Source organism: Diaporthe batatas, assembly GCF_019321695.1.
Source record: "Diaporthe batatas strain CRI 302-4 chromosome Unknown Contig00013, whole genome shotgun sequence".
In the NCBI taxonomy this organism is placed as follows: Eukaryota; Fungi; Ascomycota; class Sordariomycetes; order Diaporthales; family Diaporthaceae; genus Diaporthe; species Diaporthe batatas.
The window spans coordinates 2390620-2404896 of NW_025408560.1; the positions used below are offsets into that span (position 1 = coordinate 2390620).

The 14277-nt window shown below is 57.6% G+C and overlaps 5 protein-coding genes across 5 annotated transcripts; 2 read left to right on the top strand and 3 right to left on the bottom strand.

Annotated features, from left to right (window-relative positions):
• Positions 1-1607: 1607 nt before the first annotated feature.
• On the top strand, positions 1608-3554 carry KVR01_010625 (uncharacterized protein; the record flags this gene model as incomplete). Its single annotated transcript, XM_044793509.1, has 3 exons — positions 1608-1897; positions 1986-2329; positions 2416-3554. The coding sequence occupies exons 1-3, from the start codon at positions 1731-1733 to the stop codon at positions 3552-3554; spliced, it is 1650 nt and encodes a 549-aa protein (XP_044640784.1). The 5' UTR covers positions 1608-1730.
• KVR01_010303 (uncharacterized protein) lies at positions 3549-6768 on the bottom strand. The gene is made up of 4 exons (XM_044792970.1): positions 5223-6768; positions 4855-5133; positions 3826-4788; positions 3549-3765 (listed from the first exon to the last, which is right to left on the bottom strand). Exons 1-4 carry the CDS (start codon positions 5583-5585, stop codon positions 3739-3741), a joined length of 1632 nt encoding a protein of 543 aa, XP_044640462.1. The 5' UTR covers positions 5586-6768; the 3' UTR covers positions 3549-3738.
• Positions 6769-7002: 234 nt separating this feature from the next.
• Positions 7003-11948, top strand: KVR01_010344 (uncharacterized protein). Its single transcript, XM_044784102.1, has 2 exons — positions 7003-9907; positions 10022-11948. The coding sequence occupies exon 1, from the start codon at positions 7150-7152 to the stop codon at positions 9622-9624; it is 2475 nt and encodes an 824-aa protein (XP_044640503.1). The 5' UTR covers positions 7003-7149; the 3' UTR covers positions 9625-9907; positions 10022-11948.
• Positions 10029-11519, bottom strand: KVR01_010307 (uncharacterized protein; the record flags this gene model as incomplete). The annotated part of the gene is made up of 1 exon (XM_044783718.1): positions 10029-11519. One exon carries the CDS (start codon positions 11517-11519, stop codon positions 10029-10031), a length of 1491 nt encoding a protein of 496 aa, XP_044640466.1.
• A 1250-nt stretch (positions 11949-13198) lies between the features above and the next one.
• On the bottom strand, positions 13199-13750 carry KVR01_010383 (uncharacterized protein; the record flags this gene model as incomplete). The annotated part of the gene is given in 2 exon segments (XM_044793140.1): positions 13199-13674; positions 13693-13750. 2 exon segments carry the CDS (start codon positions 13748-13750, stop codon positions 13199-13201), a joined length of 534 nt encoding a protein of 177 aa, XP_044640542.1.
• Positions 13751-14277: the final 527 nt, after the last annotated feature.

Here is a 14277-nt window from a genome sequence, read left to right on the forward strand (position 1 = left end):
TCAAGCTTCTTAAACCACTTGATGTAGAGAATCGGCGAACGTCTCGTGTATCCAGACTTGCAAAGGCGAATTGTGTAACGATCGGTTTCTCCGTTAATAGATGCAGTCTCTGTCTGTCTGATGCTACCTCAAGATCGAGAGATATGAAGACGGCGTCTGTTGACAGGACACCATCTTCTCGTAATCCTAAAAGCCGTTCAAGGTGTTTTAAGCCCCCCAGTTTGCCTGGCTTTAGTTTGAGCGATTGTGTGTGGGAGGACTGTTGTTCCATAGTGTGGGAACCAAGATTCAGTCCGTATCGACTTTCAAGAGTTATTGGTCAAGATTTGTCGCCGAGGTCGACGAGCGCATGGTAATCCAGATATTCCTAGGTTGCGTAGATAGTTTGTAAGCTACTATAATTGTAGCACTGTGGCGGGCAAGAGGCTTGGATAGTTTTCTTATAAAGGTTTGTGTGAAAAGCTAGGATTCTATTAGAGCGAAAAATAATGAGACTAAGTTTAACCTTTAAACTTAAGTAAGACTAGGACTTTATTCTTAACACTTAACTAATTATTTAACTTTAAAATCTTTTTAGTAATTTTTTAAAGGCTTTGGAAACTAAATGGTTTAAATAGGACTAACTTAGTTTGATCTAAGGGGGTACCTTAACGCTGTTACAGCCTCGCCGTATAACTGCTTCGCCGCCTCTAGTTAGCAATGGCGCCGTCGGGAGTGTTGCCCCCTAGCCTTATCAGTACAGGACGAGGCTGAGGCCACATACCTATAGACGTATTATATTCTTCTCCGCGTTATTAGCATCACATCATTTTTAAATACTAGGTCTTAAGCATTTACCACTATATAAAGGCGTCACATACCTTATATATGTGCGGATTATGAATGAAATCACCTCGGCACCTATAGTCGTTATGTGAGAGCATCGATGATCAGTCAGGGAACGTGGGCGGACTTGAATTTCTGAGAATTGTGTCGTCGTCTGTGAGCCAGCACGATATATGGGTGCGTCTACGGCAAATAGAACTGGATCCAGCCTCTCAATGGCCCAGCGCACCTGATAACAAATCCAGACACGGCAACCTGATTATATAGCAATATTGTTTGAGATCATACTCCACGTCCTGTTTGGAGATTAGTGTAGTTACTTCTAAAGCTGCACATCTTTTGAGCCAGATGTTGTGCTCGAACCAAAGGTATAATTTATATAGTTGCTAGTTATGCTGTAAGATAGGCTGAGCGTAAGACTGGTCCCGTGGGCGTTGACAAGCCTAACGGCTCTTGCACCTTTATCAAGTCTAGTGAGCTTCGAAATATCGGTAGTGCCGTATACCTGGACCATGACAACAGGGTGAGTGTTGATTCGAGAAGGGCCGGGGTGCCTCCGTATAGCTTATCATCCGGTAGCAATCAAGCCCGCCGCATGGGTTGCTATTGGGCACTTCGGTCTCGCAAGCTAGCCAAGCGTTCCGACCCGAAGTAAGCCCCTGAACGTATCGGTCCCCTAGGCAGCTAGGTACCTAGTAGATGAGCCTACAAGTTTTCAGGCCATTCATGCACCCTGCAGAGTGACATCGTGTGCTGCCGCGTTTTGCGCCCCCTCTCGCGGTCTACTTCAGCCCTCCTAAAATACGCGTTGCTTTCCCCAGGCGTCAAATCACGCCTCCCCTCCCTGTGAAGCTTACCTTTAGTCTTCTGCTTTGTCATACTCGGGTTGGCTGATTCGTGACAGGATGAAACAGCAGGATCATGGCAAGCACCCGAACTCTGTGCAGCAGGAAATCGGGCAGGACACGACTGGCAGCGAGCGCGAGAGTGTGGAGTTAAAGGGCGTCAAGGCGGAGAAATATGCGTACTACAGCCTCTTCGCCGCGAATAACGGCATCGGTCCTTACCAATAGTAAGTGGAAGTCACATCCCTATGAACCTCGGGAGTGCAGAATTGGTTTTGGGAAGTGAGCAAAATTAACATCTATTTGGGAGAACAGTGCCTACTCTCTATTTCAGACCCTGATATATCAAGCCGCTTTCAACCCCGACATACTGCCATGGGGCAGCGCCTCTTGCGATCAAGACCCAGATGCGCCCTGCCACGTTCGGTGGGCGGGCAGCACCAAGTCTTACGAATCAGTGGCCCTGATCGCCTCCGCATTGGTATTCGTCGGCCAGTCCATCCTCTTCATCTTCATCGGCAGCACAGCAGACTACGGGTCCTGGGCCCCCTGGATCCTGCGGGTCTCCGTCGTGATCTACGGCGGCCTGTCGCTGGGCTTCTTTGGCCTGCAGACGCCAGATGCCTGGCCGGCAGCCATGGCATTGTACGTCCTGACGAGTAAGTGGCCCTCTGAAATCCGCGAGATAAATCGAGTCATCGTCCCCGTCCGTCCACCCCGTGCTGAACACAGAACCCAATCACAGACATCGGGTTTTATGTCGTGTTTACTTTCGGCTATGCATTGTTCCCGAGGATAGCAGATGACCAGCCGGAAGCCCGGAAGGCCCATGCAGCGTGGCAGAACCAGGAGATCAAGGCCTCGAGGTACGAGACCACGATCGAGCACGTCCGCTCGACGATCGCGAACCACGCGTGGGCGGCGAACAACGTCGGCTTCGCGGTGAGCGCGTGCCTCTGCCTGGCGATCCTGAAGGGCATCGACGCGGACTCGACGGCGGCCAGGAACAACCTGGGCTACGCGCTGTCAACCGGCGTGGTGGGGGTGGTGGTGCTGGTGTTCTCGGTGCCGTGGGTGTTCCTCGAGCGGCGCAGGCCGCGGCTGCCCGTCCCGGAGGGCCGCAACATCGTCAGCTACGGGCTGCAGCAGACGTGGCGCAGCTTCAGGTGCTGCGGGCGCATCTCGCAGACCTTCCTGTACCTGTTTGTCTACTTCTGGCTCAACGACGGCGTGAGCACGCTCTTCACGATGCTCATCATCTCGCAGACCGCCGTGGCCGAGTTCTCGGCGACGCAGAACAGCTACTTCCTCATCGTGCAGGGGGCGTCGGTGTTCCTCTTCACCGTCCTCGCGGTGTGGGCCCAGGGGCGGTGGTCCCTCCGGACCAAGACCGTCCTCCACGTCGCCAACTGGTCGTGCTTCTTCCTGGCCGTGTGGGGCATGGCCGGCCTCTGGACCAGGAGGGTCGGGTACCACAACCTGTGGGAGTTCTGGGCCGTGAGCGTCTTCTACGGGCCCAGCGTCGGCCTGCAGATGTCGTACTCGCAGGTCTTCCTCGGCCAGGTCATACCCCGCGGCGAGGAGAACAGGTACTTTGCCCTGCTCGGTTTCATCGGCCGCGTCGGCTCGTGGATTGGCCCGCTCATCTGCAGCGCGATAGTCGACCGGACCGGCTCCCAGAACGCCTCCTACGGCTTCCTGGCAGCTCTGATCGGGGCGTCGTCGCTGGGGCTGATCTTCGTGGACGAGGAGAAGAGCAAACGGGAATGCGCCGAGTATGCAGCCAGGGAGCATCCCGTCGAGACGGAGCGGGAGAAGTCGTCATCCCAAGGGAGGCAAGCTACTTGGGAGGGAGAACACGTGGGAGAGGAGGTCAAGTCTTGAACGCTTGACGATGTTGTTGATTTGTTGCCTGGAATTAAATACATAGCGAACAACAGAAAACAAGATGGGTGGTCCTATCCTCATCATCCAAACATCAAACGAGGGCGGAAACCGTAGCGGGCAGACCCTGCATGTGCAAGACCACATCCCAGCAGATACATATGCTGGATCAAGAAGGGAAAGACTACACCACATATCTGAAATGAGGGTTCTGGTGCAGATTGTTAGCGAGTGTGGTCTGGCTCAAATGCTCAAGGAGGCTTAAATTCACCTTCAAGTCAGTCAGGTCGTCCTCGTAAGCATGCTCAAAACTCTCCATGAAGCCCGCCTGGTCCCTCTTCCGGTTCAGCGACAGGCACACCTGGCGATAGGCCAGCAGACACAGCGCAGCAGCGACCGTCGAGGCGACCACGACGGCGAAGCCGACCTTGTAGCGCGGCGCGTCCTGCTCCCGGAACACGAGGGGCCCGATGATGTTCCCGATGCAGTACGCCACGTACAGCCCCGCCGACGCCGTCGCGCGCTTGGTGTAGCCCGCCGTGTTGGCCAGCTGCGTGCTGACGAGGAGGATGTACCCGGGGATGCCGCAGCCGATGGTGAAGGCGCCGAAGAGGAGGCCGGCGCGGTCGGACAGCGGCAGCAGCCACAGCAGCAGGGCGGCGAGGGTGGAGGCGAACTGGCAGGCGATGATGATCCAGCAGCGCCACATGGGCCGGCGGATGGCGAGCCACGAGATGCCGAGGATCTCGGCGAAGGCGATGGCGCCCCCCGGGATGTTGAGCAGCAGGGACTCGAAGGTGTCGTATCCGAAGCCCTTGATGATGATGGGCACGAAGGACGACGTGGGCCCGTTGGTGATCAGGGCGAAGAGGGCGAAGAAGAAGCACAGCCAGAACTTGAGGTCCGTCAGCGTCTCCGCCACCTGCGCGAGCTTGATGTGCGTGTTGCGCACGCCCGTGTTGTTGGACCGGATCCGCGCCACGGCGATGTAGCGCTCCCTCGCCGTCAGGTCGCGGGCGCTGATCGGGTCGGCCGGGAGAATGAAGGGGATCAGCAGGCCCCATGCGATGGTGACGGCGCCCGCGAACAGGAACATGATCTTCCACGGTGCGACGGGCCCTTGGACCTTGCCGAAGCCGTAGTTGATCAGGATGGACAGGATGATGGCGGGGCCGACGAAGGAGGCGAAGGCACCGACCCGCAGTGGCTGTTCATTCTTCTTGTACCAGCTGCCCTATATATGAAGACAATTAGTGGGAAAGCCCAGGAGGCGGGAGAGGTTTCGCGAGCATGGGCCTACACTGATGAGGATGAAGATCGGGCCGACAGCACTCTCCAGCAACCCGAGGAAAAACCGCTGGGCGAAGAGACCGCGGTAGTTGAAACAGGCGGCTGTCAGTATGACACAGAGACCCCAGAGGGTGACAAGCACGGAAACAACACGCGCTGTGGGGAACTTCTGTGCCAGCATCGTGATGGGCCAGCATCCTATGAGATACCCGATATAGAATATCGCGGATGAGAATGAGTAGCGGTCGCCTATTTCGAGATCCAGGTCGTCTCGCAGGCCGAATATGGCCTTACGTGGTCAAATATTAGCGGGTACTAGGCTTTGGTGGGGACCCACAAGGCCGGTGAGGCTGAAGGTGAAGACAGGGGGGTGCTCACTGCTTGTGACAGTATTCCCTTGTCATACCACGTCAGGAAGAAAGTAAAGGCCATGACCGGCAGCAGCCTCCGGTCTATCTTGCGGGTCAAGTTCTTCTCTTCGAGCTCGCTCCACTCCTCTGGCCCTCCCGCTGCCACATAGTCGGCCAGGATCTTGGCGGCCTCGTCGTGGTGGAAGCTGTCGACGGACTCGACGGTCCTCAGAGTCTTTTCACTGCCGGAGACGACGACATTATGGTCACTCTTTGTCACCACCACCTCGATGTCTTTATGTTCTGCTTCAGACATGATTGCACGGCGGGAGAATACACCGAGGTAAGATTGAGTCTCGCGAGTAATATGGTGCCGTGGGTTCTTAGCCATCCAGACTGGTCGAAGGAAGACCTTGTCTGTCTGTCCCAAGGGTATCGAGCACAGGAGGGGGCGGCCGACAGCCGGTCTTTAAACTGAGAAGAGAGTTAAACCTCCTATTTCCCTACCCAGACCGAACTTTATGATTCGCATGTCGCTCAGCCCGGAGGGCCGGAAGCAGTTCCATTGCCCATCTGAAGATTCAGGGGTGACACGGTGGCATCCGGTCGATCCTATGCGAGCGGGCGATGTGGCACGCGGAGCATGCGTGTCTGTTGTAGCAGTCTGCCCTGCGGCCGCGGCCATGCGACGGTGTGAACCTAAAGTCTCATGAGACACGGTGGCATGCAACGAACAGTGCGTGTGGTATAGTTTGGACAATGCTGGACTGCCTTTTCGGGTTCCAAAAGACGGACACGGTCGTGCACTGTTCCCAAGAAGCAGATGGCTTACTCGGCTCGGTTGATGATAAATGAAATCCCTAGTCAGAATCCCCAGTCAGGCTTGTTCCGACGTTGGCGAAAAGCGCATGTGCACAACGGCGGTATTTCTGGATGGCATTTCCATGCCCGCATCACCCTCCTGGCGCTCACACGGGGCCCTCGGGGCGACCTCGGCACGTGCTGCTCTGTTAAAGTTGTGCCCCAGACTGCTACCGGGCTTCAAATGATCTTGGTATATCCTTGTGTGGTGCTGGAATGGCATTGGTGAACTCGGAAATCATCTTGGCAGACAAGACATCAGGCAGTTATGCACTGCGACCTCTCACGTCTCTGAACCAATTCAATTTCGACCAGAGAAAGGCCGCGACAGGATCCCCAGCGACACGTGAAGCTTTCTCGGTCGGGGCAGATGTGACGATGTTAAATCATGTTTTGGAGGAAGCTCGGGGCTGACTGGGGCCGGCCTGCGCCTTGTTGTTCGCATGTTGTGATCTTGTCAGCCCTCGACAGTGGGTGGGTAAGGTAAGGTTTCGGGGCAGCGGTTGGACCACAGCCAAGGCTGATGAGAAGGTGGAACCAAACACAGTACGGCTGTTTTAAAGTCGAGGTGGGAATTTAGCTTTCAACTTCGACGGCTCGACATTTTGCCCAGGTGGGCTTGACCTCTGAATAATTGGCTGCATGCATCCTTGACATGCTTTCGGGATGTTCCATCAAGTGGGTGCCCTGGTGGATTGGGTTGTATTGTGGGCAGGCAGGCAACAAAAGAAAAAGAAAAGGGAAGAGGTGAAGTGTAAATCATGGTCAGTGTGCAACTCTGATCATTTGTCTGATGTCTGTTACAAGGGTTAGGGGAGACTGGGTGACGGGGGGATAGAGAGAGGTACGGGGGTACCGGCCTCGATTGCTGACGTCATCAGCTGTGTGGAGCCTGCCAGACGTCAAGAATGTTGCCCCAGAAAACTCGACCCCATCGAACATTTGAAGTCATCGCCGTCATCTCGGCGCATCACAGCACAACGCCGCTGTTGATGGCCAATTGAGACAAGTGTTGAGCCTCCGGTGGATTCACCCTATGGACCAGTCGAAGGAATAGAGGCCAGCTCCCTCCCAGTGCAAGCTGCGGGCGAACGATGGCCTCAACGCTGAGCCCCGAGGTGCAGCTGATGCGACGTCGTGTCCGTCACATCCACATACCTGACCTGCCGCCCATATATGCCCCTCGCAGCCTCGCCCCCAACATCCGTGACCACATAGTGGGCCAAATCACCCGCCAGCGCGCCCTCGTAGAAGAGCCAGCGCGCCCCGAGAGCCAATATGGCTTCGCCAAGATAACGTCCAAGGCCCAGACTTCATTCTCGTCCTGGCTCAGAAGAGCCGGGCCACCGCCCACCGTCCTGTCTTTCACCCGCCGCCCTACTTACATCCTGCCCAAGCACCAGGTTGAGAGGCAGGAGCCATGGCAGGTCGAATATCTCACAAAGGCCCTCAAGAGCAGGATGAATATTCACTTCCCTGAGCCGCCCGGGTGGTCCTCGTCGCCGTGGAGGCCGTCCTGGGAGCAGAAACTGCCAGAGTCCGAGTGGAAGCATGACCCATTGAGTCACCAATGGCCGGATGTGGGCGTTCTCATCATGCCCTGCGCAGAAGCAATGTTCCTGGGGCCTGGCCAGCTGTCCATATGGCCCATCATGGACCTGAGTGATGCTATCCAGCTGGGTCCCGCAAAGGTGAGAACAAAATATGAATTCGAGAGGATACTCGAGGACACCACGATTGCGCTTCTGAAGCGAGAGTTTGGGATCCAGGCCTTCGCCATCCCCGGGTCGAGCGGTGTCTGGGTCGAGTCGAGGATCCCGCCCGCCGAGGTCGACGCGAAACGATCGGGGGAAGCCGAGGCGACAAACACGCCAGAAGGCCTTTCTGGGTCACTCCGGCGCAGAAACCTGCGGCGGATAGCCACAGTCCACACCTCTGTTGCCGATGACATAACACAATGGGGCGTGTCCATCCACGTCGGGCAGCCAGACCCCGGACTCGACGCCTTGGCACGCTCCACAAACCCATGGACGCCCCTGCGCCAACACTACACCACGACCAGCATAGCAGCCGAGCTCTGCTACACGGACAGCAGCGCCAGCCCGCTGGGGCCGAGCAAGTACCTGCTGACCTACTTCAACCAGAACAAGGTGCCCCTCAGGGCCGGGCAGGGCTACATCCCCTACAGCCGCATCACGGCCGAGTCGGGCCGCAGGAGCCCGGCGCCGCTGGGCATGGACAACAGGGACATATCGGCGGCGTGGACGTACCAGTTCGCCCGGGAGCTGGGGATGAGCGACGGCCACGTGGACCACTACAGCATGGTCGACGAGAACGACGTGGACGCGACCCACCTGCCCACGAAGCACACCGGGGCGGGGTTCCGGTTCAGGGGCGTCTTCTCGGAGGACGTGATGAACAGCACGTACCGGCAGGTGGACGTGCCCAGCATCCAGGTCGGCAGGAACGAGGCGGCGGCCAGCCGGGGCATCGTCGGGTCGTCGCTGCGCCTCGAGCACCACGACGGGCGGGTCGACGCCGCCACGCACGAGGGGTGGCTCCTGTCCTGGCCGCTGTGGGAGGCGACGCTCCGCCGCAAGCTCGACGACGCCATCGGCGGCGGGCCGTGCGACACGCGGCGGCGGGCCCACGAGCTGCAGAAGCAGGCGTCGTCGCGGCTGCAGCGCCGGCGCACCGAGCTGAGGCAGAAGGAGGAGGCCGAGGCCGCGTGGCAGAGGGAGAGGCCGCAGCTCATCCGGCGGCCCCTGACGGACGCCATGGTCCGGGAGCTGGCGGCGCGGTCGCGCGAGATGGAGGGCATCCTCAGGACGGTGCGCATGGGCCGCAAGTCCGAGCGGCTGCTCGACAGCACCATCCAGATGCGGAGGCTGCTCGAGAGCCGCTTCGCCGGCGCCCTGGGCGGTCCGGTGGGCGCCGCCCCGGGGCCTGAAGAAGAGGATCCCTTTTCCGTTCTTGACGAGGAGGCGGCGCAGGGCAGTGACACCCCAGCAGCAGCGGCCAGGGACCCCACGGCCAGGAAGGCCCCGACGGCCCAGGCCGACACCGCAACCGCAACCGCCGCGGGGAGGCCCCCGGCTAGGGGCAGGGGCAGGCAGGGGGTCGACCTGGCAGACACCAAGGCCAGGAGGCACGAGACGAAGCAGGAGCGGCGCGAGAGGAAGTTCCAGGCGCACATCGCGAGGCTGCGGGAGCGCGTCGGGGAGATCCGCGTGCCGCTGCGGCGGCCCCCCGGCGAGGACCCGGCCGGGCACTTTGCTGCGCTTGCCGGTACCAATGCCGAGCGGCTCGGGCGGGAGCGGGAGGCGAGGCCGCTTGTGTATGAGCGCTTGGATCTGGGCCGGGGGCGGGGGGCGAGGAAGAGGACGGCGGGGGGCTCGGCGGCGGCGGCGTCGCAGTCCCTGCCGAGCACGCACCAGATTGGGGCGGGAGGGGGAGGAGGGGCGCCGTCCGAGGCGGGTTCTGGCTCTGGTTCTGGCTCTGGCTCTGGCTCTGGCTCCGAGGGTCCGGAGGATCTGCCCGAGACGCAGAAGGTTGGGGGAGGGTCTTAACCTGTGTGGTCTGACGGGGTGTGTGCGCTGTATCGGCGCGGCTGGCTGTACGACCATCTTGGGCGAGCATACGGCGGGCGGATGTAACATGTATAGAGACTTGTATATAGATAGATGACGATCATCCCGTTATGAATCAAATCCCCTCAAACCCTAGGTCGTCCCAAGTGGACGGATACCTAAGTACTATTCTCGCAACGCCGCTCTCCGATTGATCATCGGCTAACTACTAGTAACGCATCACTTTGACTCTGCAGACTGTTGCAGCATTGGGTTCAACCAGGTACGACACTGATGATGGAGACAGTGTCTGTCCAATCAAAATTCCATCCCTCCCTCTCCCTCTCCCCCTCTCTTGCCCTGTCTTCCCCTATCTTCCACTGACCTGGGTTCGTAGGCCTTTATCACCGCAGTTTCACACCGACAGCAGCATCGCCACCAAGCCGCTCAACCTCCACCGAAGCCAGCACAAACGCAGCAGCACCAAGGGCACTGTTGGGCACCAGCGGCCGGCTGACATAGTACTCGTAGTCGGCGGTCGAGTTGAGGCTACACACACCGACAGTGCCAGCCCAATCAAGCAGACCCTCGCCCTCCCCACTGCCAGAGACGAACCTCTCCACCAACATCTTGTGCGCCGCATATCCAGCCTCCACCGCGAGGACGGCATTCTCGGGGTCGGGGCCCAGGTACCCCAGCCGCGCCCCCTTGAGCAGCGCATAAGCAAACATGGCCGTGGCGCTAGACTCGACATAATTCCCCTCCCGCCCCGCGGCGTCGACGACCTGGAACCACCCTCTGGATTCGTCATCGACATACCGCAGCACGTCCATGGCAAGCGACGCGTACATGCCGCTCATCCGGCGCAGGAGCATCACCTCCGGCGGCGGGCGTCCCCACTCCAGGCCCCCGCCGCGCCACTTGGGCCACACCAGCTCGAGCGTGTCGACCAGTGCCATGAGGAACAGCGCCACCCCGCGGGCCCAGACGACCCCCGACGCCTCGGGGCCGGTGATGCCGTCCTCGTGGTGGTAGTAATAGCCGTGCACCAGCAGGCCCGTCGCCGCGTCGCGCGTGTGCGCCCAGAGGAGGTCGAGCTGCGCGAGGGTGTGCGCCGCTTTGTGCCCCTGCCCGCCCGTGCTGGAGGTGGTGACGGTGTCGTCGCCCGCCATGCCGCGGGCGTAGTCGGCCGCGACGAAGGGCGCGAGGCCGTACGCGCCGTCGAGGTAGGCCCACCCGGGGTACTCCTGCCAGTACCACATGCCTCCTCCGTCACCGTCGTCGGGGTTGACGTTGTTGTGGTGGACGGTTTTGCGCAGCGCGGGCAGGGCGTCGGCCACGGCCTGGTCGCCCGTCGTGTCGGCGAGCATCGCGTTGCCCACGGCGAGGCGGTCGAGCGGCCAGCGCGCGAGGTCGGCGGCCTCGTCGGCCATGAGGCGGGCGGCTGAGACGGTGCTGAGGTCGATGTAGGCCTGGATCTCCGGGTCGGTGCCGTGGTAGGACGTGTATGCGGCGAGGGCCTTTTGCACGATGCCCGCCTCGAGGGCGGCGCCTGGGTCGGAGGGGCTGGCGGGGGTCATTATGCCCTGCTTGCGGGACATTATGCTCAGGGCCATGTGGTGGGAGGTGTTGCCTGCTGGGCCCACCCATGATGGTGAGGTCGTGGTGGTGCTTGTGTTCGAGCCTGGGCCGCCTGGGCTGTGTCGCAGGCTGGCCACGCCCGCGACGACGCCGACCACGGCGAACCAGAGGAGGCACGTCGCGGCTAGCATGGCGTGGCGCCTTGTCTTTGGGATGCGCTCGTATTTCTGCCGGAGGAAGTCTCGCAGTCGGCGGGGGCGGCTTGGGGAGGAGGAGCGGGCTGAGGTGTGCAACTTCATGGGCTTGGATGCCATGGCAGGGTAGTGGTTGTGAGGCTTGTGAGTTTGGGTCGTGAGTGCCGACGGCGGTGACTCTCGTGAGGTGTATTACAGTCGGGGTGTGTCGGGGCTGGTATAGGTTGTTAACCAAGGATGGACAATGTGGATGTGGTGCCACCAATAACTATGCACGTGTGCTGTCATCACACCTGCTGGTGACTTGCGACTTCAGGTGAGGTAATGGAGGAAGATGGGAGGGCCAGGTCTAGTTCCGCCAGGCTCGAGGGAAATGGCCAAGTATGGACGATTTCTTGGGTTTGGCTTTTGTGGAAGTGTTTGCACTCGAGCAGGTGTTTGGCCCCAAACTCTGATTGCGTTGGTCTGAATGTAAGCTATACAAGCTTTGACTGATCTGCTCCAAGTAAACCTGGCTTCCCGTCTAAAACAACAAAACTGTTCTATAAGATAAGTACCTAGGCACCTATATAATTTACGATTTACTATATCTTATAAATTATAATAATATAATAAGATAAACGATTTATAACTTAAATAATAAATATTTATTTATAATTTTATTTAAAACTATTACTTAAATAAGAGTTTATTAATATAATAGTATAAGCTTTATATACTACTAGGTAACTAATCACATTAAATTAGTTATTATAGTCTTTTAGTCGAGCGGTCTATTGCGCTAGCGGTTAATAGAATTTCTATAGAACTATTTTAAGTGACCACCGTGCGGTTTTATATCAGAAATTCGTTCGAAGAGGTCATATTCAATTCTAATGTCTAGGCGAACTCGATCACTGACAACGGCCCTACAGAGAGTCATGGAGCTTCAAGCTAGCAAAAAGCAGCTCGCCGGGGTCATTCTTTCTCCCCACGATGCCGACAAAACAGGTGACAACTTAGGAAGTCTACATGTGCGTCGTCCCCAAAGACTGGCTAAAAGCTACAAATGTTATGAAGAACTTTAAACTAACAAATTAGCACAGCATCTCCAATCTCTTCTCTAGTTTTCCCCTCTGCGAGCAGGTCCCCGTTGCCGTGCGAAAGCGCGAGTGGGATTTCGCAGGTCTGTGAACACGCTGGCCGGTAATGGGGGGCGGGACGGAGGGTGAAAACGGGAACCATGTCTTCCCACCCCAAATGGCGACGGAGAAGCCCATGGTTGCTCAGAACCTGCTCGGTCGATGGAGCAGAAGCGCTTTACTAGCTCTAGTGAAATAGGGCCATCCCTTTTGTGTGACAATGTTTCCATTTCAATCTGTTATGATGTTCAATATCGATGAAAAAGGCCCTCATTCCGACTCATCTCATCAAAATCAACTGGCCTCCTGTTCCACCCATCCCAGTCATTCTTCCCTGTCCAACCACGACCGTACATATCTTGACTTGACTGTCGTATCCCGCAACTTCTGTCCCGTCAGTCTGCGATAATATGGCAGCCAACTGTAAGCAAAACAGGACAAAACATTTGGTGGCAACTTGTGTATTGTGCGGTTGTCAAGAGAGCTTGGGCGATGATGAAAGCTCTCCGAAGTCGATGAGTCTGCGGAACATGCGGCTCTATCGCGCGAGGCTCTGAAAATCCCAAAATGGAAAATGAATGTAGCGAGTCGAAGTAAACTGGTCCTGGTGTGTGGTCAAAACACGGGATGGTGGCCGAGTGCCTCCACGGCGAGCATAGCCGAACACAAGGCAACTAACTAGCGAGGAATTCCAACCCTGTGGTTGCCGCGGGCCTCGGTTGCCAACAAATTCAACAGGGGCACGGCCAAGTAGAGATCGAGAAGCTCTGCCTCCCGGCCTGCGAAATCAGGTTCGTCCCGGTGATCAGCGATCCGGCGGGCTTCGAGGGCCGAGTCGTGCAGGACACAATCCAGGATATAAGCCCCCGTTGATGATGTGGACGCTATGCCGCGCGCGGCGAGGAACGTCGTGGTCGTCGTCCTGATCTCTTCCAACGCGTTGGCCATTGCGGCTGCGGCGGAGTCGGGGTTCTTGGCGAGGGCCCGGGCGGTGATGGCCCGGGAGGACAGCTCGCAGACAGTGGTGGCGCCGCGGATGATGAGTTCCCGCCGGGCGGCGCTTGGCTCGGGGTGGTTTGGCTCGGCATCTCGGGATGCGACGTATGGTGGTGGAGGGGTGCCGGGGTCGTCGTCCCGTTCTGCAGCTGCCAGTCCTGGAGCTAGAGACGGACGAATTCTGTGTGGAGGGTCGTGCCTCGGGATGGGACTGTCTGGGCGGGTTGGACACATTTTTGTTTGCTTCGAACTTGACCACGAAATATCAGAGGTGGTTGTGAATTTTCGAAGATAAAGGATGATGGCAGGTTTGATTTCTTGCTAGAGCGGCAAATTGTTCATGTATAAGTGATGTGAGGCGTCAACGCCGTCGTCAAGACGGTGCCCCTTAGCCTTGTCTGTGCGTCGCAAGGCTGAGACCACAAGCACCTATCGCATTATAACTATTATTATCGGAATTGTATTCTTGCCAAGCGCTGGGTCTTGAGTGCTTACCACCGTATGAAGGCGTTATGTATGTCCTCGGATGTATACGGAATAGAAGTAAAACCATATAAGTGATGTGAAGAAGGGGATTATGGGAAATAACAAGAAAAAGGAAGAAATTCAGTGCTTAGTTTTGGGGTACGAGCCGTCAGGGATGGTTCTCGACGGTCTGTTTGTTTGACTAGCCACCCACAACTCCAAGGAACTAAGAAGGAACTATTACTCTTGCAGCACCACGTGTTCATTTCTTCTAAAATACCTACCGCTCTCATCTA

Excerpts from the sequence above, each read along its gene's own strand:
- KVR01_010303 (XM_044792970.1), bottom strand. The coding sequence starts at position 5,585 with ATGGCTAAGAACCCACGGCACCATATTACTCGCGAGACTCAATCTTAC. Across the intron at positions 5,134-5,222 it reads AGGGAATACTGTCACAAGCA|GCCATATTCGGCCTGCGAGA; the intron begins GTGAGCACCCCC and ends TGACCACGTAAG. Across the intron at positions 4,789-4,854 it reads CGATCTTCATCCTCATCAGT|GGCAGCTGGTACAAGAAGAA; the intron begins GTAGGCCCATGC and ends CTTCATATATAG.
- KVR01_010344 (XM_044784102.1), top strand. The coding sequence starts at position 7,150 with ATGGCCTCAACGCTGAGCCCCGAGGTGCAGCTGATGCGACGTCGTGTC.